Source organism: Mytilus californianus, unplaced genomic scaffold (assembly GCF_021869535.1).
Source record: "Mytilus californianus isolate M0D057914Y unplaced genomic scaffold, xbMytCali1.0.p SCAF_1, whole genome shotgun sequence".
NCBI lineage: Eukaryota > Metazoa > Mollusca > Bivalvia > Mytilida > Mytilidae > Mytilus > Mytilus californianus.
The window spans coordinates 74,178,907-74,205,049 of NW_026262581.1; the positions used below are offsets into that span (position 1 = coordinate 74,178,907).

At 32.5% G+C, this 26,143-nt stretch overlaps 1 protein-coding gene across 1 annotated transcript in view; it reads left to right on the top strand.

Moving 5' to 3' along the window:
* Positions 1 to 26,143, top strand: part of LOC127737938 (histone deacetylase 6-like) — a 58,861-nt gene that overhangs the window by 9,048 nt on the left and 23,670 nt on the right. The window contains exons 5-13 of the mRNA XM_052248906.1: positions 72 to 97; positions 628 to 732; positions 4,008 to 4,076; positions 4,734 to 4,860; positions 6,046 to 6,111; positions 7,451 to 7,510; positions 12,124 to 12,213; positions 13,565 to 13,671; positions 23,666 to 23,791. Coding sequence (XP_052104866.1) covers positions 72 to 97; positions 628 to 732; positions 4,008 to 4,076; positions 4,734 to 4,860; positions 6,046 to 6,111; positions 7,451 to 7,510; positions 12,124 to 12,213; positions 13,565 to 13,671; positions 23,666 to 23,791 — 776 coding nt within the window. The remainder of the gene's footprint in view (positions 1 to 71; positions 98 to 627; positions 733 to 4,007; positions 4,077 to 4,733; positions 4,861 to 6,045; positions 6,112 to 7,450; positions 7,511 to 12,123; positions 12,214 to 13,564; positions 13,672 to 23,665; positions 23,792 to 26,143) is intronic.

Genomic DNA, 26,143 nt, shown 5'->3' on the forward strand with positions numbered 1-26,143 from the left:
CTGTTTTAGACTTAGAACTCTCAAATTCTATCATTTGTATTCTGACAAAGAATTTCTTCATCTTTTTACAGGTTTTGAATGGGTTTGCGATTGTTAGGTAAGTTTGTAGATGTTCTAGATTTAATATGTAAAACATATCTTAATTAATCTGATCTGTACGTCCATACGTCTCAAAATTGGTTTCTGTTCACTAACTTTAGTTTGCCTCAACTATGAAACTTATACACAATGCTTATTACCACAAAACACAGATCAAGTTAAAATATTTGATGTGTCACTTTTACCATTCTAGAGTTATGCTCCTTTACAAATGGAAAAATTGCTGAATTTTTCGTTTCCGTTCTCTAACTTTAGTTTGCCTCAACCAAATGATATGAAACTTATACACAATGCTTATTACCACAAAACTCAGATCAAGTACAAATTATGTCCCTTTATAACGTTATATGCAAGTGGGGGCATCATTTGTGTCCCATGGATACATTCCTCATATATTTTATATGCAAAAAGCATGACTCTCTTTTTCATGAGGCATGTATAACAGGAAAGTACACATGAGAATGTTTTATTTGTGTATTCCCATTCTTATTTGAAGAACCATTGATATTGTAATTTTAATTTTTGCAGGCCCCCTGGTCATCATGCAATGAGTAATGAGTTCAATGGTTACTGCTATTTAAATAATGTGGCTACAGCAGCCAAAATAGCTATAAAAAGGCATGGTTTGAAAAGGTAACATTTACATTTAGTAATTAATTAGGAGAAGTAGTATGAATTAATTTTAATATTTTACTTATCTTAAAGGATCCTGATTTTTGTCGAGCCTGCGACTTTTGTCGCAGAAATCTTGACATAGGGATAGTGATCCCGGGGCGGCGTTAGCTAACTTCTTAAAAGCTTTATATTTAAGAAGGTGGAAGACCTGGATGCTTCATACTTTGTATATGGATGCCTCATGTTACGAAGTTTCCGTCAGACACATGTCCAATGTCCTTGACCTCATTTTCATGGTTCAGTGACTACTTGAAAAAAAAGTTAAGATTTTTTGTAATGTTAAATTCTCTCTTATTATAAGTAATAGGATACCTATATTTGGTATGTGCATACCTTGCAAGGTCCTCATGCCCATCAGACAGTTTTCACTTGACCTCAACCTCATTTCATGGATCAGTGAACCAGGTTAAGTTTTGGTGGTCAAGTCCATATCTCAGAAACTATAAGCAATAGGTCTAGTATATTTGGTGTATGGAAGGACTGTAAGGTGTACATGTCCAACTGGCAGGTGTCATCTGACCTTGACCTCATTTTCATGGTTCAGTGGTTATAGTAAAGTTTTTGTGTTTTGGTCTGTTTTTCTTATACGGTATGCAATAGGTCTACTATATTTGGTGTATGGAATGATTGTAAGTCGTACATGTCTAGCTGGCAGGTGTCATCTGACCTTGACCTCATTTTCATGGTTCAGTGGTCAAAGTTAAGTTTTTGAGTTTTGGTCTATTTTTCTTATACTTTATGCAATAGTTCAACTATATTTGGTGTATGGAAATATTTTATGATCTATATGTCAGTCACACAGGTTTTATTTGACCTTGACCTCATTTTCAAGGTTCATTGCTCAGTGTTAAGTTTTTGTGTTTTGGTCTGTTTTTCTTAAACTATAAGCAATAGGTCAACTATATTTGTTGTATGGAAGAATTGTTAGCTGTACATGCCTGCCTAGCATGGTTCATCTGACCTTGACCTCATTTTCATGGTTCATTGGTCAATGTTTAGTTTACTTGGTTAATGTCAAGTTTATGTGACAGTTGTAATAAAGCTTTATATTTAGGACTATCAACATAATATCAATGATTAGTAAAGAAGGCGAGACATTTCAGCGTGTGCACTCTTGTGTTTCTTTGATGATGTTTTAGTTAATCCATGAGCAAACATAAAAAATATTTGTGTTCTATTTACTTCATATCATCAAGCAAGGTTGGATTTTATGTTTCCTCACAATTTAAAAGAACATTGGAAAATGAAAAATTTGTTTAAAAATTGAATTTTGACATTTAATAAATCAAAAATAGTACCTCATGTTGCTTATATAGGATTACAGTGTATGTGGAAAAGATTAAGAAAATGTTTACTGACTGGAGAATATTATATTTGCCAAACCCTTGAATCCATAAAATCAAAATTTCAGTTAATGTATTATTTTATAAATTATTTTATAAATTAAATTATATTGTTAGAATGAGTTATATATACAACATTGACATGTGATGCTTCTATAGATATATTTTAATAGATTTTGGAATATAATGTCAGTGTTATTTATTAATTAATGAATGTAACTTATAATGAGAATATTAATCCAAATTTGAAGCATAGCATCTGATTTCATATTTATCTCCCTTGGAAAGTTAGGAAATATGATCAGAGCATCTTATCAATTGCTAACATCACCATTGTACGAATAGTTTGTGGGATATACATTGTCAGTATTTAACTTAAGTTTATCAGTAATTTCAAAAATTGGGCATCTCATTTTATTTTATGGATCCTGGAGACAAAAATAATATGTCTTGCCTTGAACTACACTGGAATCTAAAATGAATGTCTATATGCCCTGATGATGTTAGGAAATGGATGGACTAAAATATGCAGACATATATGTCAGTGTTCCCGCCTGCCCTAAATAGAAGGGCGGCCCGCCCTTGGTGCCGTTACCCCCGCCCTTCTGCCCTCTAAAGTAAAAGAATGCACCCCTCTGCCTTTTCAAAAAAAATAAAATTTCCAAATTTCATGCCTACCGGCGTTTCCGGTAAAATTGTTACCTGATTGTGTAACACTAATTAACTGACAATGGGATTAAGTTAAATACCTAATACTTTGGCAGTTTTATCACCTTTGTTAATGATTGTTTACTGCTAATTAGTGGATTTAAGATAATTGAACAAATACTAGATATTTAATACAGAATGAAATGTCCACATGTTATCCATTTGTAATGTTTATGTACAGCATGTACACCTGAAAACATTTATTTCAGTAGGCATAACATAAAAAATAAAATCTTAAACAATTTTAAAGGCATACATAGTTTTGACTTAATTGGTAAAAAATATTTTGTTTCATAAGCATGAGTATGAATTTAAAGAAGAATCAAAGAAATTTGTACTTTGAACATAACAAGATTCACTTCCTGTTTTACTTCTTGTATTTTATAATCCTCCTGACATAAGAGCACTCAACAAATTTATTTTTAACAATGATGGAGAAAAAAGTAACTGTTTATACCTTCTGCAATATGTAATTGCATCAATATAATATGATCACCCCTGTCTCACCTGTTATATTAATAAAACTCCTTACTGAGGAGCACTTTGGTGTGCACTTAAAAATACTTTTTTGTAACAATTCAAATGATAATAAATAACTCTCAATAACATATAGAACAAGTAATTTAAATGTAGATAATTTAATTACATTAAACATTCAATTTTGCATGTATAACTCCATCTTTCAAAACTGCTTGTTTATTTTGGTATAAATAAAACATTGAAATTTCTGAAGACTATTTTCCTTACCAAATGTACAAGTTTGTTCAGATTAACATCAAAATGATATGCTTTGCTTCATGGTATGATAATTTGATAAAAAAAAATTCTTACTGGAACCAACATCAAGAACACATTAATTTTTGAATATGGTTTAAATACAACTAATGTTCTCCAGCTGAGCCTAGCAATATTCAAGGTAATTTATACACTGTCAAACATTGCCCTTAAAATCTGGATTATAACGCAAAAGTGCCCTTTCAGACAACTAGCACCCTTCTGCCCTGAGATTCAAGCTGGAACACTGTATGTGAATGATTCATATAAGTTTAATAAACTTTGTTTATACACATTTAAACTTTGTTTATGTTGACTTTGTCGTCTCTGTGTTGACTGCTCATTAGATATACTTGTAAATCTGTGTGCCTATTGTAGATGTGGACTCATTCTATGTTCTTATTTCAGGATTTTGATACTTGACTGGGATGTTCATCATGGTCAGGGAATACAGTATTGTTTTTATGATAACCCAAAGTAAGTTGATTTATAGCTAAGAAACATCTTATTAGAACAGATTAATTAAGATATGTGATTGAAATTGAAAGTAAGCAGATGTTGTTTAATTTAAAAATAAGAAGATGTGGTATGATTGCCAACTCTCCACAAGTGACCAAATGACACAGAAATTAACAATTACAGATCACCGTACAGCCTTCAACAATGAGTAAAACCCATACTGCATAGTCAGCTATAAAAGGCCCCGAAATGACGGATGTAAAATTATCTGACGAGAAAACTAACGGCCTGATTTATATACAAAATAATGAACGAAAAACACATATGATATACAGCAACTAATGACAGCTACTGAATAACAGGCTCCTGACTTGGGACAGGCACATACAGGAAGTGGCGGGGTTAAACACATTGCTTATAATACAACTATCCACCAGAGATCAAAGGATGAGGATTTAAACAAAGATTGAAAATATATACTGTGATTCAAATTTTACATGGGGTTTTGATCTTATATATTTAAAACAGATTTAATGAACTTAAAATGGTCAACATGTTTTGAAAATCAGTACAAATGTACTGCTATAGCAAAAGAAATATTTTGCTCTGCCATGTAATAATATTAGATTTAATTTTATTATTTAAACGAATGAACACTTGTTTTTCCATTTTTAGTGTGTTATATATCTCCATACATAAATATTTAGATGGGAAGGAATGGCCATATTTACGAGAGTCAGATTATGACCATACTGGTGAAGGGACTGGAGTTGGATTCAATGTTAATATACCTTTAAATGTGGTCAGTATATATTTAATTCAGAAAAATAGAGAATGCAATGTGTTATTGTTATAAAAAGAATATTTGGCAGAGGTTGCAGACTGAGATTTGTATAGCTTATTTTGTTGAAAAAAATTTTGTGTCTCATTGAGAACATTTTTAGTATTTTTCAGATAGATGGACTTCGTTTTTTACAGTTAACATTTTCAGACAGTCTTGGATTAAATTTTTTGACATGATAAATTTATAAACCTGCATGGATTGTTATGAAACTTGGACATAAGCTAATCTTAAAGACCAAAAAATAGCATCTAAAGAAAAATTTGATTTTTAAAAAAAAAATCTGTTTAGTATTTTCTGATAAATGGACTCACTTTTTAAGTCAACATTACACTTTTACACTGACAGCATCAATGGCAGGCGAGACACAGGGTTCAATGGAACCCCTTTCAATTTTTTATGTATTCTGCATTATATTGTTTTCATTCTGAAAAGATGTTTAGATAGGTTGAAATTACATAAAAGGTATGGGATATAAGGGAAATGCTCATGAGATAATATCAGATTAGACACTAAGGCGAAAACCCTATAACTAAGGAAAAGCAAACAAAAACACTGAAAGTCTTATACAGGTAATATAAACTTTCTCAAAGACACAGTACTACCTGTATAAGAACTACATGTAATTAGCCAAATAACCATAACAGTAGATGTGTTTTTGAAGTGATTAAGATTATAACACAATGTTGACTGCTGTACCCTTATTTTTGACATTTTTACGTATTATGTATGATGGTTTTGTTGACACATTGTTGTCAATATAATGGAATATAATGCGACTGTCATAAAAGTGAGAGGTTTAGCTAGCAATAAAACCAGGTTTAATCCACCTTTTTCTACATGAGGAAATGCCTGTACCAAGTCAGAAATATGACAGTTGTATTTGTTTGATGTGTTTGAGCTTTTATGTTGACTATTTTTTACTTTCATTGTATGAATTTAACTTTTGTGTCTGGATCTAATTTTAACGAACAAGACCACATGAAACATGGTGTGTAAGATTATGGCAGTGAGGTCCATGCTAGTATATTTAACAATGACTCACTATTTTGAATGGATGTGGACCAATATGGACAGGTTTTATGTTTATAATGTTTTACATGTGCACACTTATAGCTTACAAATTTATAAATGTTTACATTACAGATAGGTTGTGGTAACTGTGATTACATGGCTGTGTTTCATCAGATTATTTTACCAATAGCTTATGAGGTAAAGTCTTTTATTTCAGTGATAGAGAATATAAATAAGGATAAAAATAAAGTCATGTTTGTTAAACTATTTAAATATTTTCTTGTATACTGTAAATTCTGAAATTATTGCAAGGTTTTTATTAATGGGAATAATGCAACTGTTTGATTAGAACTCACAATTTTATATCTAATACATACATGTATATCTGTACACAGATTTTCCTAAAATCATAAAAATTAATCTCACATTTTTGCCCTTTCTTCAAAAATCGCAATTATAGTTGCACACAGTAATTTCTGAATTTACAATTATTCTATTAGGTTGAACAGAGGATATTTTAATCAGGGCATTAGCTGTTTTAGTGACGGTTGCAAGGCATTCGTTTTATATGCCCCATGCCGCTAGATTAAGTGTTATTCTTGTCTGTCCGTATGTACATCCGAAAATTGGTTTCCGTTCTCTAACTTTAGTTTGCCTCAACCAAATGTTATGAAACTTGTTCACAATGCTTATTACCATAAAACACAAATCAAGTTCAAATTTCGGCTGCATCACTTTTACAGTTCTCTAGTTTTGTCCCTTTATAACGTTATATGCAAGCAGATACATCATCTGTGTCCCATGGACACATTCTCCTTTATTGACAGATAGGTTACTGCTGGTTGCATTATAATGTTTCATCAGCAATTTTATTGTTATTGTTTGATTACAATGTAACTAAAAATAGTTAGCCTTGAACCAAAACAGTAAAGAACTTTCCTCAGACAATCTCTTTTTTGTTCATTCTGACACCTAAATTATTATCCTCAACCCTCGGAATGGTGTTGGTTTTTTTTTGTACATGTAAAACAGTCATTGTTTTCTGTTAACAGATTCAATAACTGTACATTTACAACAGTGAAATAACTGCAACAGCAATTCTAGTCTAGAACAAATGGAATATGATCAATTTTTCTTTCTATTTGATGCACCTTCTGTCATTTTCATATTTCACAAGATAAAAATAAATGGATTGATAAAGATTTAATTCCAATTTTTTTATATCAAGATTTTTTTTTCAGTATCTGTTTTGTTTTATTCCTTGAAGATATATGCCTGCATATGGTACCACAATTTCCATATTTTAATGTATATATAAATATATGCCATAGACAATTCTGAATTTAAACATTTGATAAATTTAAGATTTCTGATAGTAATAGCATATGATTACTAATATGGAACCAACAAAATTAAATGAATCCAGTTAAACTACAGTCATGTCTTTGTAGAAAAGGGAAAAATGCTAGCAATATGAACAAAATGAAGTAATCCTTAGTATCCTGATATGTAATATTGCATCATTTTATATTTTCAGTTTGATCCAGAGTTAGTAATAGTATCAGCTGGCTTTGATGCTGCATTAGGTTGTCCAGAGGTAGGCCTTACTTAAAACATCAGGTTGTTGAATAAAATACTCTTATCTTAATCTTCTTAGCTTATATTATGTTTTTGAAAAAATTAAAAGAAGGAGGCAGGTTGTAATGATTGTTATGATGTACTGTTGTCCCCCAGTCTGTCCTTCTGTCTGACTTCCAAGCATATTTCACTTTTGATCAGTATAAAAATAAGAAGATGTGGTATGATTGCCAATGAGACAACTATGCAGCAAAGTTCAAATAAAGTAAATGTATGCATTTCAGCAACCATACGGACTTCAAGAATGAGAAAACAATCATACAGTATCGCCACAAGAAAAAAAAGTAATAGTTCTTCAGATTTTTAAGATGAAAATAGAGGGGCAGTGAGTGAGCGATTTTTTTGGAAAATGACGCTATCAGCGGCATGTTTCTGATACCATTGACCAGAACTTACGGAAGTCGATTATTGCCTCCACCTACCGCACTCGGTTTCATATTTACTATTCTACATACTAACTGGAATCTGCTTGTATTACGCTACACTCGACCAAAGTGTTGTAGTTCGGACGGGAACCAGTTTACATACTTTATTTTATTTACCAAAAAGATATCTTGACCTGTCCATATGTTTTTTGTTATTAAATAGTATTTGGAGCTATCCCTTTGTTATATTTTTCATATTTATTCGAGCTTTCATTTTTATGCACATGTCTTACAATCGTAAACAATCGGTATGTATACATGATAAATAGATCCGTTTTGTTATGGTGTTGGACTTTTTACCCTCCAATGATCAGCAATCGCTAGACAAAATAGTTCTCCTAAATAATGTCAGCCTTTCATGCCATTTCATCTTTACAATCATTAAAAAAAGTGAAAATCGGAATCATTTTAATATCCATTGGATAGAAACTGGTCTCTATCCAGATTTACGAAGATTTAAAAAATTGGAAATTAGTAATACGGTTATACCCACTCGGTGCGTATGAATCTTTGTTTACAAAACAGGATTTCGGAACGTCACTAGTTTTTAGATCGTAAGTCACGATAAACTCAAACTGAAAGTAAACAGTTGTTTGTAAGACGCAGGTTTACTCACCATAAACAAGCTGAAACGTTCAGTATGGCATATATTTTAGGTTAAAGACGGTCCCATTCATTTAAAAAGCATTTTGAAAGTAGACGATGGGATTATTTCAGGTTTGGGGAACGAGTAAATTATCACAAAGTTCATTTCTTGACGAACTCATAATTTCATCATGTCGATGGTACAAATCGTTTTTTACTGTTTACTGTCGCTTCTCATGTTTTGTATTTAAACGGTCGTTTATTTTTAAACCCGAACCAGGCATATGCATTCTATAATTGTGCAAATCTTCGTTCTTTGGTCAATTGGCTTATGGATAGTTGTATCAATTTCAACTCTTACATTATTTTTTTTTAAATATATTTGCATTACACATGCAATGGCAGTACCTTTCCAATTACTATTTATGTGTTGTGTCTAAATTAAAGTTGTAACACTTTATAGTGACTGGAAAGGGTAGAAAAATTCATCATATGAGAAAAGGCTGAAGATACTTCAAACGGCACCTAATCATTAGATATTGCATCTTATAAAAGGAAACTGAGATTTGGATAGTTCCACTTCAAGGTAAAAATGTTTATCTCTTGTGAAATGAAATAAAAAAAATATTGTAACACTGTAGTTAATTAATAAAGATACTATTACGTGTATTTCTGTATTGGCCTTATTATTGGTTCTCGGCCAGCAGTCAAACGGCACCGAATCATTAGATATTGCATCTTATAAAAGGAAACTGAGATTTGGATAGTTCCACTTCAAGGTAAAAATGTTTATCTCTTGTGAAATGAAATAAAAAAAATATTGTTACATTGTAGTTAATTAATAAAGATAATATTACGTGTATTTTTGTATTGGCCTTATTGTTGGTTCTCGGCCAGCAGTCAAACGGCACCGAATCATTAGATATTGCATCTTATAAATGGAAACTGAGATTTGGATAGTTCCACTTCAAGGTAAAAATGTTTATCTCTTGTGAAATGAAATAAAAAAAATATTGTAACACTGTAGTTAATTAATAAAGATACTATTACGTGTATTTCTGTATTGGCCTTATTATTGGTCCTCGGCCAGCAGTATTGGCCTTCCGCTTTGCCTCAGACCAATACACCCATGACATGGACCAATAACAAGGCCAATACAGAAATACTTACGCAATAATATTATAGAATGACAGTATGGTTCAATAGCGGGAATCAGCCCCTCAACTACTTTTTACATAAATATTAACTTCTGGCTTCAACGCTTTGTTAGTCTTGTCTGGAGATCTTGCTGTAGTTCCAGTTCAGCAAGCATTTTAGAGATGTATCCCGTCCATCTTCTTTTGACTTGTAAGCTCTGGTGATAGATTTTGCTGCTTGACATTGTATCCTTTCAAGCTTTTTTTTTTTGTTACCGTGTAGGGGTCCCATACTATGGCTCCATATTAAATTATAAGATCCATTCCTAAAGATCTAGATCATTGTTCTAATCTGACACAAATTTCAATAACTGGAATGCTACCCAAGTTGAATATATGGTGACCCAAGAGAACAGCATTATCACTATTGAAATTGTGTTTAATACCATGATTGTTCAATGTCATTAACTTAAATGGAGACAGACATTTGACCTGAAAGACATGAAAGGTGGTGTGGGAGTGCAAAATCAAAAACTAACTGACTATGATATTTGGTTAAAGAATGAATATCAATTACATGGGTCAACATGGTCAAGGGCAGAGTTGTTATAAAATAACAATATGGCAGAGAAGTGGTTTCAAGTTTCATATAAAGCGACCTGACTGACATGAAATAAAAAATCGAAGGAGTATCCCTATTTGTCTAATCTTCAAGGTGAAATAAAACTAGTAAAACAATATTATACTATTGTCTAAATATACAGAAATATAATTTGCTTCAAGTAACAGAAATGACTAGGTCACTAGTAACTTATTTAATGAGTATGTGGGGTATAAGAGCTTGCTAACAACAGGCGTCTTCATAATCATTTGGTTTGAAAAGGATACTAGTAGTCTATATTCTTGATTTAGAAAAATGTAATTGCAAGAAAAAAATCACATTACTTAGAATACTTTAGATCATTCAGGTAGTCTTTATTTATATGTACAAAAGAACAGCCAGTAGTCATTGGATATTGTAGATCATTCAAATAGTCTTGACCTTTTTATTAGTACAAAAGAACAGCCAGTAGTCATTGGATATTGTAGATCATTCCAGTAGTCTTGACCTATTTATTTATACAAAAAAACATCCAGTAGTAATTGGATACTGTAGATCATTCAGGTAGTCTTGACCTATTCATTTGTACTGAAAAACAGACACATATACGAATATCAATTATATGCTTACGAGACATGTTGCAATGTTAAACTTATTACGATATGTGAAAATCAAGACTTGCATAAAAAAATATCACAATATTAGAGACAGTGGCGTCATTTTTCCTCAGAGCTTTCAGCTCTTTGATTTTTAATGAATCTGATGGCGCCAATTATTTTTAAGTGTCTGATAATGAATTTCCAAAATAAACAGCATAACTAAGATTCAAAGGTATCCTTGTTTGTCATTTATGTCCTTCCTGTTTTAAGCAAACTTAAAATTAATCAGAGCCACTAAGAAATTGCTTAACATTCATTATAAGCAAAGATGGGAAACCTTTGATTTTAAAATAGTCCTCACATTATATAGAATAGATTCAATGTTATGATACCATCAAATTTACTTCCAGCTTTTGTGTTTGAGCCTATGATTTCAAAGGGAAGAAATTAAATTATTTCAATAATCCTGCACTTATTTACTCAAGGGGACCCATTCCATATAGCCAATACTAAATTAACTCTAATCCTAGATCTGAAACCTAAATCATATCCTAACCTCGTCCAAATAAATATGACATTTTGAAAGGCTTTTTCAATTTTTTGCTGTCACAGCAAAAAATTGAAATAGCCTTTCAAGATGTCATAATTATTGGACTAATCCTAACCATAAACCGAGCTCTAGGCCACATCTGATATACAGGGCCTCGTACAAAAAAATAATTAAAAATCCATTGAACATATTCAAAATTGAACAACATCTTTTATTTAATCAGGTAAATTACTCGACATGCCAACAATGATTCGGGTTTTCCCCTTTCCATTTGACTCCAAACATTGAAGTTGAACCACAGCTTTTAACTATGTCTTGTTGTTTCTGCTTACAAACCAGTTTTATCCAGGGTCTGCATACGAATAGTGTTTGGCTTTGGCACTTTTAAATTTCGCTAAAAAAAATTGACATTGTCGATAAAAATCATAATTTTGAGTCAAATTGTACGTTGTCAACTAAAAAATCTCAATTTGATAAGCACCAGTAATGTTCTTGGAAAACTAACATCTGGAAATATGCGGGACTAAAAAAAATTCCAAGCAAAATATAACAAAAAACGAAATCGGAAATTTGGAGCAGTGATTCCAACGAAAAAGAGTTTAATTTGGTATGACCTAAATATGATACCCACATTAGAGTATATATGATTAACACATTATATTGATTGTATTTTCAGGGTGAGATGGAAGTTACACCTGTATGTTTTGCTCATTTTGTTAATTTATTTTCATCGTTGGCTGGTGGAAAACTTTGTCTAGTATTGGAGGTAACTACTATATTGGTCTATCTGTTGTTTCAACTGTTTCTTTTTTATTTATATATACTCAAAAATAATTTTTACAAACCAGGTGTTACAAGACACAGAATTGTCTATTAGTATATTTTGGTTTATTTTATCATAGTTTTGTCATCAATTGTTCTTGTTTTCTCTCGATATGAACACTTATAATATTTTTTTACAATTTGATTTGGTTGAAATATATAAAAAAAATCATGAAAACAAAAAATACTTGTGTTTATATCATCAGAAAATGAAAATACCTACAACAAATACATATAACCAAATAAACAAATGAGCCTGTGAAAAACCTGCTTCTATTGGTACCAAGTTGAATGAAATCTGACCAGAAATGACTGCACAACATTATTTTGAAAAAACATAGTTTTATATGAAATATATAGTGAAAAATCACAAGTGATGAATTCTTATGGCCATGCACTGTACAAATTTGGTTTTTAGTGATATTGCTAATAGAGTGATATAACAGTTTCATGGAAAAGAAATGGGATATGACCAGGAGGTTAAACAATCACTAAAACTTATGTGCATGATTATTTATTGGCTTGCACACTTTACTTAGGAATGGAATTAAATACAAAAAAAATACAAAATTCACAATGTCAAGATTTTATCTATAGATTGATTTTTCCGGGGGTTAACATTATCAAAAGATTTATTGTCATAGTTACATATGGTGAAGAGAGGTGGAAGATATCAAATGAGAAATCCAAAACCATTAGTCAAATGGGATTTCTGTCAACACAAAATATCTTACAGTTTACTTTGGAATTGTACAAACTTGATATAATTACCTCTACCATCTGAATATTGCCTCCTAACTAGGAATAATTTTGGGTTAAAAATAGCACAACACTGCCATTTCTACATATGAGGAAGTATATCAGCATCAAATCGTCAAAAGTGTGTCTTAAAACTTCTTACTTGCTTCAAAATGTGCAATTATAAATGTCAAAGGTTTATGTGGATAAGAACAGAACAAAGAATATTTAAGTAACATCATCGTCAATTATTAAGGGGGGCCTTGGTGGCGGAATGGTCAGAGTTGTTTATCTATTGTGTCACTTGCCTGTCAGCATTGAGGTGAGTTCTAACCCCTCATGTGGCAGGTGCATTAGACTCCAATCTTAATTGACAAGGATTGTCAGTTTTCCTGCCAAAAATGGTTGGTTCTCTTCAGGCGCTCCAGATTCCTCCACCAAAAAAATACTGATACCACAATATAGCTAATAGTGCTGAAAGTGTGGAAAACACCAACAGTCAATCAATCAATCAATTATTAAGGTATTTAGCATGTATGTTTTTCTGTTTTTTCCAGGGAGGTTACTGCATAGACACATTAGCTGAAGGTGTAGCCTTGTCATTAAAGACGTTGCTTGGAGATCCTTGTCCATTGTTAGAACCATTAGGAAGTCCACATCCAAGGTACAGTATGAAATTTTAGTTATTCTCATTAAGGACTCTGCTCGGAGATCCTTGTTCATTGTTAGACCTCTTACCAAAACCACATCCAATGTACAATATGATGGTGTAGCTTTCTAACTTAGGAGACTGCTAGGAGATTCTTGTCCTTTATTAGAAAGGAGTAGGGCCACGAAGGGTTAAAAACGGCCCTATCTCAGAAATTGACGAAATTACTGCAGAATGATCACTAACTAGTGTAGTTCATAAAACGATAACCATTAGACTTGTAACTGTGTTTGTATAGTTTTCCAGGGCGTCAGAAAAGACCAAGGTACAATGGTATTTTAGCCATTTGCGCGTAACGTTAAAATTGTTTTCATTAACGTTCTAGTAACTTTATAATCATTTTACCACAAGAATTTTTTTACAAAATATTTCTTGAATCTCGTCCATATATCTTGTTTTTTTTAACTCTATTAACAGAAACTTACTAATATTAAGGTTTAAGTTGCACATAAGCGCTTCAATTAAATTTTGTATAGGTGGCCCGAATACTCGTTTTCTGTATTGATATTCACGAAATAGAAATTGCAGAGACTATGTAAACAAACATAATTCCACAGCATAGTTTAAATTAAAAGTCCTAAAGGAATTTAAAACATATGCAATGAATGTCTTCTATTGAGCAGAAGGAATTTAGATTGAAAGCTGTAAAATATCTTGGCGAGCGAAGTACAGTCGTAAAAAAGTATAAGAATAGTTGATCACACCACATCATCTTATTTGTATATGGAAAGAAAACCGTGATTCACTTAAACACAGAAAATTTTATTTTCTAGTAACGAAGTAAAAGATGAAAACACAGATAAAGATAAACATCATGTATAGACAGTACATATCATTACATGTACTTCAATAATCATAGAACACATTATAATTGTACAAAAGTCATCAGACACAGTGTTCCAGCTAGGATTTCAAAAGGGCAGGGTGCCAATCCTGAAAAAGGGCATTTAACTCTTGATATGATAATATGAAAAGGGCATGTTTTAATAAAGATTATAATCAAACATTTTTTGTTCATTGAATCACTGGTTTTATATATACAAGAACAACATCATAAGCCCAGAGAAAAACTATCTTTCTACTTTTTAGGCTGAAAACTTGTCAAGCAGCTTGTCACACAAGTTTTAAATCATTGCTTGGCACAGTTAAGCTTCATATGCAGTATTGTTTGAAAAATGTCCTGCTTCATTCTGTTTCTATGGTCTGACACACTTTACAAGTTTAACCTTTCTACCTTTTCTGTGCTTAATGTCAATACAGCACAAAACAGCTGTAAATGCACAATGTTAGGATATAGTGAACAGTGAAAATTTGGATTGAAAATAAAAAATACAGAAAAAGATGACCAAGGCACCCTACCAACCCTGCTACTAAGACCCTCTTTAACTTTTCCTATAACTCAAAACACCTAAACATATAAATTCTAAAGCCAGAAGTATGAAGACATATTTTATAATATCTTAGTAGGTTACTCAATGCTAGGAAAAAATAAGATTGAGTTATCTTTCTTTATTTGGGTGTGCTCCTTCTTTGGAGGATAATAAACAGTACACGTACGTAGAAGATGTAAATACGATCAACAATATGGCGGTCGATTTTGTTATTTTCGTATAAAAAATGAAGGCAGTCAATGAAAAATACGTCTTAATTTGCTATTTATTTCACGGAAAACAATAATAGCAATGTTTTTAACGAGTTGATTATGGTTTTCGACTTTCTGTCAATTACGTTTTCTCCATGAAACTACGGTAAACATTGCCCAAGTTGTATGAACATTTCTTCAAGTTCAAAGACAAATGCCGACTGACCGATTCTATTTGAATGAATTAATGTTGATGATCATTAAATGACCTATCCGATAAACGGATTACCTATAACAACATATTATTACACCTGTTGTAACCGTTGATTAGCTTGGGGTCGTAAACAAAGTCATATACTTGTCGCCAGGTAAATTTTCGTAATTGGCTGATCATATCAATACGAACAAAATAATATACCAATCGATCTTCAAAAAAGGCAGGGCGCCCTGCAAACTGTAAAAAGGGCACAGGGTGGCACTCAGGAAAGGGCGGGTGGACCGCCCTGTGAAAACGACCTAGCTGGAACACTGAGACACCAGAACCACATGTGCACTCATAAACAGCATTCTCATTCCGGAGGATTACATGCTTACTCTCAAGGCAACATTCATAATTAAACACTTGAATTAACAACAGTTTCATATAATACTGCCATTCATTCGTCACTGACCACATTACATAGTACTGCTATCTCTAATTGTACCTAAAGCGCATGAAATATGTAGTCATCTGTAAAAATTGAAATATGATTCTTTTAAATGGTTCAATGAATCCTTTTTATATTTTCCCAGAACTTTTTTACTTGACAAAGTAATAGTTTAAAGGCAGTGGCTATTTTGCCGGCGCCGCCAAAATTGAAAATATTATATTTTGCCAACTTTCGGTAAGCGGAAGCCAGCATGCCAGTAAAAAAAGATTTTGATTACAGATATGCAATTCAAAACTGACTATTATTTCAAAACTAAATTTAATTGAAACATTTTTTATTTTGAAGCTATGTGATTGATTTTTTTAGACTGTATAGCGTTTTTATCAAATCGATATGCTATGAGATTTTTGTCTTTCATTCTTTTTACAGCATAGTTTAAAAATCTGAGATTTTATTCTTATGCATACATGTAGCATTAGACTGATTTTAGAAGTAATTTCAACTACATGTTTTGATATGATTTCATTGCTACAAATGGATGCTCAATAGTTTTTATTTTAATTCCTTTTTACAAATTCTTATATTCACTTGGACTCATAAATATTTTTAAACGATTATATGTATCTTAAATATTGTGACATTTATAATATTCAACTACATAACGAATAATAGTTTAATTCTTTTATGTTGACAATGCACATTTTCGTAGTCTTTTTCATTTAATTATGTTTAAAGTCATTATTGTACTGTAACTTTGGAGAGATATGATTGATAGTTGTTTGACGAACGTCCAGTGGCAAATACTTCATGCATATTTATGACTGAGAGCAATTTAGAGAATCTATTTCAAACAGGAAACAAGAAATCGCATGTATTGTCATTGAACATAAGAGAAAATTCTCCAAAAAAGGGAAAGGGGGGGGGGGGGGGGCAATAAAGAATCATAAGACCAATAAAATCATACAACACCATGAACACATAAAGGCGACATAAAAAAACCAGCAATAAAAAATATAAAAACAGGTAACTACAGATTGAACACGAACTTCGGGCTACCACAAGAAACGAAAAATCAGAAATATAAAGATATCTCATAGATAATGTATTCTTAGTAAGCAGCCATTTTTGTTGGTCGCTTGTTACATAGTCTCACTCAAATTTAAAAGAGACCACCAAAAAGGGTTCCAAATAAACAATTGCTCCCTGTATGCATTCTGACCAATTATGCACGCTATCCCGCGTGAGTATCAGATATTTATTTGAATGTACGCAAGCTATATGATTGTGTTGGATAGTTTTGTTTCATCTTTATTTCAGTTTTCATTGAAAACAAATATTTGTTCTGGTTGAATGTCACGGACAGTATACACCATGCCCTCTCATGGCGTCGTAATTTTATTTTAATTAAAGAAATATTGAAAAGCTTATTTAACCACTGTGCAATATGATATCAAAATTCTCACGTGGTTTCTTCTTATGTCCTACGATTTTCTATGTATGTTATTGTTCACAGTTCTGTTATCTATTTACACCATCCGTAGTAATTATTTAAAATGTTAACTTAGCATGCCATATACATGATAGAAAATGCGGACGTGAAAGAAAGCACTTCATCAAAGCGTCAACATGAGATTACATTCCGTAGAGGTAACATTACGACAATTTCGTCTTTAGAAAATAAAATACGTGTATCTAAAAGGAAATTTGTATTGAATTTTTATGTTGACACCCATATCGATCTGCTGGATGTAGAATTTTACGGAAAAAAACTACGGCTCTAATTTGAAACTGTCAGATGTTTGTTTGCATAGCACAGATCGGGCTAATTATTACAAAATAACGTGGAAATGAACTTTAAAATAATTTGCAAATTCATATTTTTTATTTCCACCAATTTGTCTTGTTTTCTAATAAAAAACAGTTATGATGGCGTATCTATCCGCGTTTAAAAACCTCGCTGGATCGGCGGTTAACGAAGCATCGCTAAAAACAAATTTAAAGACTTGTTTTTCCATTTTCTTCTTTTTTGTTTGTTATAAATAAAAAATTAATAAATCATAGAATTTATTCTATTGATAGCAATTGTACAAGTTCTTGGTACAGTTATTTCGTCACAGAGATCTATCGTACCTCGGAAATGGCGTGGCGTTGAATCAGGATTTGCTTCTTAGCAAAAGTTAAATTTTCGATGTGGCCACAGGCCTCGACCACGCTAAATATTGTTGCAAACTGAGTCAAAGTGTGAAACAATCAAAATAAGAGTAAAATTACTTTGGTCGAGGCCTGTGGCCAATGCGAAATTTAACCAGGAAGTGTGAAAATCTTTAAGAATTTGGACATTTTGAGTGTTCCGGTTTGATTCCGGGTATTACGTCACATTAATGACGTCACAAAAATATGATTTTATACTATAATAACAAATAACGATATACGTAGATATGTTTTAGCTAAAAAGGATCCACCTTATTTCTCTTTTATTTTTTGTCACCCCACAGGGCCAATATCGGCACTTCGTGGCCATACTCCTTTTAAGAGAACCTCATCTTAAGAACAGTATTGTTGGTGTAGGTTTTTCATGAAGAATATTGCCAGTTGATCATTATTGATTATTGATTATTGGTTGCATAATGTCCTGACAATTATTTCATGCATGTTCAGGATGATTCATGATTAGAAATTTAGAACCACATAGAATGTACATTATAAAGGCGTAGTTTTTTCTTAAAATAATTGCTAGCAGATTCTTGTCCATTGTTAGAACCAGTTACAACTTCAATTTCAAAATTCACATTTTGTCAAGTTTCACGGTTAAAAAGTTTACACGACTGATGGTTTACAAGTTTGTGGATGTCTTAGTGATAAATAAGATTCAATTATCAATCAGCTGTTGTGTGATACTTAATCCCTTAATTTAACTTATCAACATATTTTATAGGAGTAACATGACGGGTGTCACATGTTGAGATGGATCTGCTAACCCTTCTGGAGTACCATAGATCACTCCAGGTTTTTTTTGGGGTTGGTGTTGCTCAGTCTTTTGTTTTCTATGTTGTGTTTTGTAGACTGTTATTTTTCTTTTTCGTCTTATTTTCATTTTTTGTCATGGCGTTTTCAGTTTGTCATCTAATTGTCTATCAAGTTGACCTCCGAAAACCTCCGATGGCCTTATAAGGAATATAAACATAAATATAGATATAAATAGATTAAGCGAACTCGTGCAATTGGATTTTTCTAGGTCTACTTAATTTCATATTATAGATTAAAAATATATATTAATCATGGTTTTTACCTGTTTTTTGGATCGAATCTGTCAATCAAATGATTTACCTTTGTTTCACTTTCAATGTTGACATTCTTTTCCTTTAAATAACTGATCACATACGATGCATGCATTATCCATCTCTAGCTAAGGGGTTAAATTGAAGTTCACATGAATACGAATTCAATGAGGTCAAATTATTCACTTGCAAGTGAATAATTCATCATCAATGTTTCTTAGCTTATTTTGACAAAATTGAACCATACTTGAAGCGAATTATTATTTCACTATTTCACTTTCATTTAATGATTGAACAAAAAAAATAATACTTTAGATTTTTATACGACCGCAAAAATTAAAAATTTTTTGGTCGTATATTGGTATGACGTTGGCGTCGTCGTCCGGCGTCGTCCGAAGACACATTGGTTTTCGCACTCTAACTTTAGTTTAAGTGAATGGATCTCCATGAAATTTTACCATAAGGTTCTATACCACGAAAGGAAGGTTGGGATTGATTTTGGGGGTTATGGTACCAACAGTTAAGGAATTAGGGGCCAAAAAGGGGCCAAAAATAAGCATTTTTGTAACTTCCAGACAATAACTTGTGTGTAAGTGTATGGATCTCTCTGACATTGTACCACAAGGTTCCATATCACAAAGGGAAGGCTGTAATTGATTTTGGGGGTAATTGCCTCAAAATTTTAGGAATTAGGGGCCAAAAAAGGGGCAAAAAACAAGCATTTTTCTAGTTTCATGACAATAACTTGTGTGTAAGTGTTTGGATATTTCTGAAATTGTACTACAAGGTTCCATATCACAAAGGGAAAGCTGGAATTGAGTTTGGGGGTAATTGCCTGAAACGTTTAGGAATTGGGGGCCAAAAAGGGGCCAAAAAACACATTTTTAGCGCACCTGACCTGAAAGGTCAAGTGAGCTTTTCTCATCACTTGGCGTCCGTCGTCCGTCGTCCTGCGTCCGTCGTCCGTCGTCCGTAAACTTTTACAAAAATCTTCTCCTCTGAAACTACTGGGCCAAATTTGACCAAACTTGGCCACAATCATCATTGGGGTATCTAGTTTAAAAAATGTGTCCGGTGACCCGGCCAACCAACCAAGATGGCTGCCATGGCTAAAAATAGAACATAGGGGTAAAATGGAAGATTTTGGCTTATATCTCTGAAACCAAAGCATTTAGAGCAAATCTGACACGGGGGTAAAATTGTTTATCAGGTCAAGATCTATCTGCCCTGAAATTTTCAGATGAATCGGACAACCCGTTGTTGGGTTGCTGCCCCTGAATTGGTAATTTTAAGGAAATTTTGTCGTTTTTGGTTATTATCTTGAACATTATTATAGATAGAGATAAACTGTAAACAGCAATAATGTTCAGCAAAGTAAGATCTACAAATAAGTCAACTTGACCAAAATGGTCAGTTGACCCTTTAAGGAGTTATTGCCCTTTATAGTCAATTTTTAACCATTTTTTGTAATTTTTTGTAATTTTTTTATAAAAATCTTCTCCTCTGAAACTACTAAGACAAATTTAACCAAACTTGTCCACAATCATCATTAGGGTATCTAGTTTAAAAAATGTGTCCGATGACCCCGCCCGCGAACCAAGATGGCCGACATGGCTAAAAAATAGTACATAGGGTAAAATGCAGTTTTTGGCTCATATCTCTGAAACCAAAGCATTTAGAGCAAATCTGATGAGGATAAAATTGTTCATTAGGTCAAGATCTATCTGCCCTGAAATTTTCAGACCAATCAGGCAACCCGTTGTTGGGTTGCTGCCCCTGAATTGGTAATTTTAAGAAAAATTTGCAGCTTTTGGTTATTATCTTGAATATTGTTATAGATAGAGATAAACTGTTAACAGCAATAATGTACAGCAAAGTTAGATCTGCAAATAAGGCAGCATGACCAAAATTGTCAATTGACCCCTTAAGGAGTTATTGCCCTTTATAGTCAATTTTTTACAATTTTCATAAATTTTGTAAATTTTTGTAAATTTTTACAAAGTATTTTCCACTGTAACTACCGGGCCAAGTTCATTATAGATAGAGATAATAGTAAGGAGCAAGAATGTTCAGTAAAGTAAGATCTACAAACACATCACCATCACCAAAACACAATTTTGTCATGAATCCATCTGTGTCCTTTGTTTAATATGTACATAGACCAAGGTGAGCGACACAGGCTCTTTAGAGCCTCTAGTTCTAGTTTCCAGACAATAACTTGTGTTCAAGTGTATGGATCTCTCTGAAATTGTACTGCAAGGCCATACCACAAAGGGAAGGCTGGGATTGAGTTTGGGGGGTAATGAATCATAAGGGAGTTCAAAAAATTTGGGGGGGGGGGGGTTCTTTTTTTTTCTTTTTTTCCTTTTTTTTTTCTTTTAAAATTTTCCATTTTAAGTTGGTTATTTCTGATTTATATTTAAAAGCAAATAATAATGATATGGTAGGAGATACACACCAAACAGGATGTGTAAATTATTATATAATAAGTATTGTGCAATAGCAAGAAATTTTCAATTGCACAGTATTGCACAATAGCAAGAAATCTTCAATTGCACAGTATTGCGCAATAGCAAGAAATCTTCAATTGCACAGTATTGGGCAATAGCAAGAAATATCCAATAGCACAATATTGCGCAATAGCAAGAAATTGTCAATTGTACATTATTGCGCAATAGCAAGAAATATTCAATTGCACAGTATTGTGCAAAAGAAGATACTTTGTATAAATTGCTTATTTCTTGATCAATTTCAATGGGGTTTTATTCTTGAATTCTTGGGGTTCTTTAATATGCTGAATCTAACCGTGTATTAAGTTTTTGGATTTTGGGCCCCGTTTTTAAATTGGTCCACACTGAGGTCCAAAGGGTCCAAAATTTAACTTTGTTTGATTTCATCAAAAATTGAATTATTGGGGTTCTTTGATATGCCGAATCTAACCGTGTATTTAGATTCTTAATTTTTGGTTCCGTTTTCAAATTGGTCTACATTATGGTCCAAAGGGTCCAAAATTAAACTTAGTTTGATTTTAACAAAAATTGAATTTTTAGGGTTCTTTGATATGCTGAATCTAAACATGTATTTAGATTTTTGATTATGGGCCCAGTTTTCAAGTTGGTCCAAATCGGAGTCCAAAATTAAACTTTGTTTGATTTCAACAAAAATTGAATATATGGGGTTCTTTGATATGCTGAATCTAACCATGAATTTAGATTTTTGATTTTTGGGCCCCGTTATCAACTTTGTCCACATTGAGGTCAAAAGGGTCCAAAATTAAACTTTGTTTGATTTCATCAAAAATTGAATTCTTGGGGTTCTTTGATATGCTGAATCTAACCATGTATTTAGATTTTGGATATTGGACCATAATAGGTGAATGTCCAATTTAAAATTTTTAAGTTCTTAGACCACATTCATTCTGTGTCAGAAACCTATGCTGTGTCAAATATTTAATCACAATCCAAATTCAGAGCTGTATCAAGCTTGAATGTTGTGTCCATACTTGCCCCAACTGTTCAGGGTTCGACCTCTGCGGTCGTATCAAGCTGCGCCCTGCGGAGCATTTTATTTACATATCTCGTAGCTAGTTCTAGTGCCCCTTTAATTGTCTTGCTTACAAACAAAAATCAGTTTGCAGCATTATTGTCTAATCTTTTATAATTCTACATATCTATTTTTTAATCTACAAAAATTGTAATAAATAAACACTCAATACTAACATACATTTACTTTGTTAAGGATACTGTAAAATTGCAATATAAATCAAGAAATCATATATGCTTCAAACACGTGCGTTGCTAAAACGATTGTGAAGTACCCACTTCAAAACAATTATTTCTATCAAAGTTAAAAAAAATCCCTTATATATGTGACATGTGACGCAATTTAACTACACAATTTTATTAAACAATTCAATGAACACCTTTATTAATTAGTCCATCGTTGCTGATTGCTATAAAATGCAATCAGCTGATTACTGATTTTCTGTCAAAATCCTAACGCATGAGTTCAAGGTGAAACCCCAGTATTGTCTGGTCAGGGGAAAAGTCTGAGAAACAAGAAAAAAATTATTCAAGATGGATGAAATGAAAACGTTATATTACTTTATATTACTTTCACCAAATTCTTTCTCATGTGCCTGTCCTCAGTCAGGATCCTGTAATTGAGTGGTTGTTGTTTTTTGCTGTAAAACATATTTGTTTTTTGTTTATTGTTTTGTACAGATTGATTTAGTGTTGTGCTGTTACAACTTTGTCTAGGGTTAGGGTGAGGGTTGTACGCACATTCTGTATGTGCCTGTCCTCAGTCCAGAGCCTGTAATTCAGTGGTAATTTTTGTTGCTGTATATTATTTTTGTTTTTTGGTAGAGTCTTAACAATTGTAATGAAACCAATATTCACATTATACCTTATATTCAATGTTATAAATGTTTGTTTCAGGACTAGAGAATCAATATTAAATGTGATTAAAACATTAAGACCACATTGGAAATGTTTACAGTTTCAAGGACAGTTGTCAGATTCTGTAGTGTCTGAATTCAAGGGTGTGCTTGATTGGCCTCCTCAGTAAGTATGAAATATCACAGTATAACCTTACAATGAGTTTCAAGGGTGTGCTTGATTGGCCTCCTCAGTAAGTATGAAATATCACAGTATAACCTTACAATGAGTTTCAAGGGTGTGCTTGATTGGCCTCCTCAGTAAGTATGAAATATCACAGTATAACCTTACAATGAGTTTCAAGGGTGTGCTTGATTGGCCTCCTCAGTAAGTATGAAATATCACAGTATAACCTTACAATGAGTTTCAAGGGTGTGCTTGATTGGCCTCCTCAGTAAGTATGAAATATCACAGTATAACCTTACAATGGGTTTCAAGGGTGTGCTTGATTGGCCTCCTCAGTAAGTATGAAATATCACAGTATAACCTTACAATGAGTTTAGTCAGCCAAATGGACACCATTTTTAAGGAAAAAATACTAGAGTAGAATAAGGAAATTGATATGTCTGGTCCCAAACTAGCAAGTTGGAACCAACTATTAGCAAAATTGGTCTCTCATGGTCACCTTTCAAAATCATACTAAATTACCCTTACTATTAAACGTAATGATCAAAAGAGTTGTTGTGGAATAAGTCATCAATTGTTATAAAAATTTGTCGAATTTATCTGAGCAGACCAATCTTCAGCAGATTATTTCAGTAGAAGAGTAAGTTTCACATTTTTGATAACCATCATCCAACATTTATTATATTCTTGGTCATTACTGAAGTTATTCATTTTGAAATGTAAATCTTTAAACAAAATAAAAAAAAAAAAATTTTTTTAAACCTGGGTTAATTTTCACCAAATATGGCTTGCATAATTGTAGAGATTAAAAAATCCTCTTACTTCTCAACATATATATAACCATTTAAGGAAATTTGGACGCTAGCATTATCTTAAATGGCTAAAGTATTCATAATTAGATAATTTTTTAAAACTAGTTGTTGTAATCTAGACCCATCTTTGATCCATTGAAAATACTATGGAAGTAAAAATGCTCACTCTTTTCCATTTTGATGCCATTGATACTTAATAAAGATAACAGCTATGATTAATTTTTTGGCTTACACTGACATGAAATAAATGTTCATGTTGTACAAATTAAAATTATGAGTAGAAATTTTTTAAATAAGTTTTGACTCTTTTTTTCTGTATTTAAGTTAACATTTCGTTCATCATATCAGCAAAAACACCCTCTTGTATAAGTAGTAATAACATAAATGGTACCAATTTTACTGCAACAGATACACATTTCGACAATTAATGTCTCTTCAGTGATACTCTATGGACAAAATAACACACGTGAATAATGGTAAAAGTTTAAAATTTCAAAGTATTATATTTTCAAAGTCCTTCATTTCGAAGTAGAATTACAATAGCAGTCTTACAATGTGTAACTTAGCATCCCTCCTGTCATATTGTATTATACCATTGTCACACACAGAACCAATCCACAGTTGTCCCCTGGTATCTATATCAAGTGACATTGGGAATATGATCCCCTGATCTACCATAACTCTACATGCTAGCTGGTCTCCTTCAGAAGATAGTACATGTAAAGCATGTGTCGTTAAATCAGCAACTATCACATGACCTGCTGAAGTTGTTACAATATCCATAGGATTTAATGAACGCTCCTCTACATTAACCTGAGGGTTTCCATGGTACGTCCACTTAATATGTCCCTCCCTGTTTAAAACTACCACCCTCCCTTGAGTTTTAGAGAACATATCTAGAACCAGTAAGTCATTGTTGATATTTGATGTGACTCTGGCAGGTACTGTAAATAGTCTGTGATTATGTCTGTCAAATTCATAAGTTTGCCTTTGTATCCTATCCATACCAAAAATTAGCACTTTTCTCCTGCTTGCTTCAGTAAGGTTGAATATAGCATTCATGTCATCGTTTTGTTCAATGACACCAAGAACAATCTCGTTGTGCTGTGTTACATGTATGCCATGTGGAAACAGTGGAGCTACTGATAGCAAGTGTTGTAATCCTGTGTTGGCTAACATGTAGACATCGGTACTATTGTTGTCCCTTATAGTTAGGAGAATATCTCCACTTTGTGTTCTTGTCATGTCATGAACTGAAGCTCCATTCAAAGTTCTGATATCTACCATGTCTATGTCATTGATATTTATTATATTTAAAGCTGGTATCAGAATGTTTGATATCAATGCTGTCTGATTGTCCAGTGTCAACACTCTGTCAACACACATTAAATTAGTAGAATAAGTCTTAATGACTTTTATGTTGACTTCAGGTAACAATGCCATCTGATGCAAAATTGAAAGCTGTAAAATGAAAATTTTTAAAAATGAAGCAAAGTGGCATTCATCTTGCATATTCCTTCACTGTTGTTGTGTCATTAAT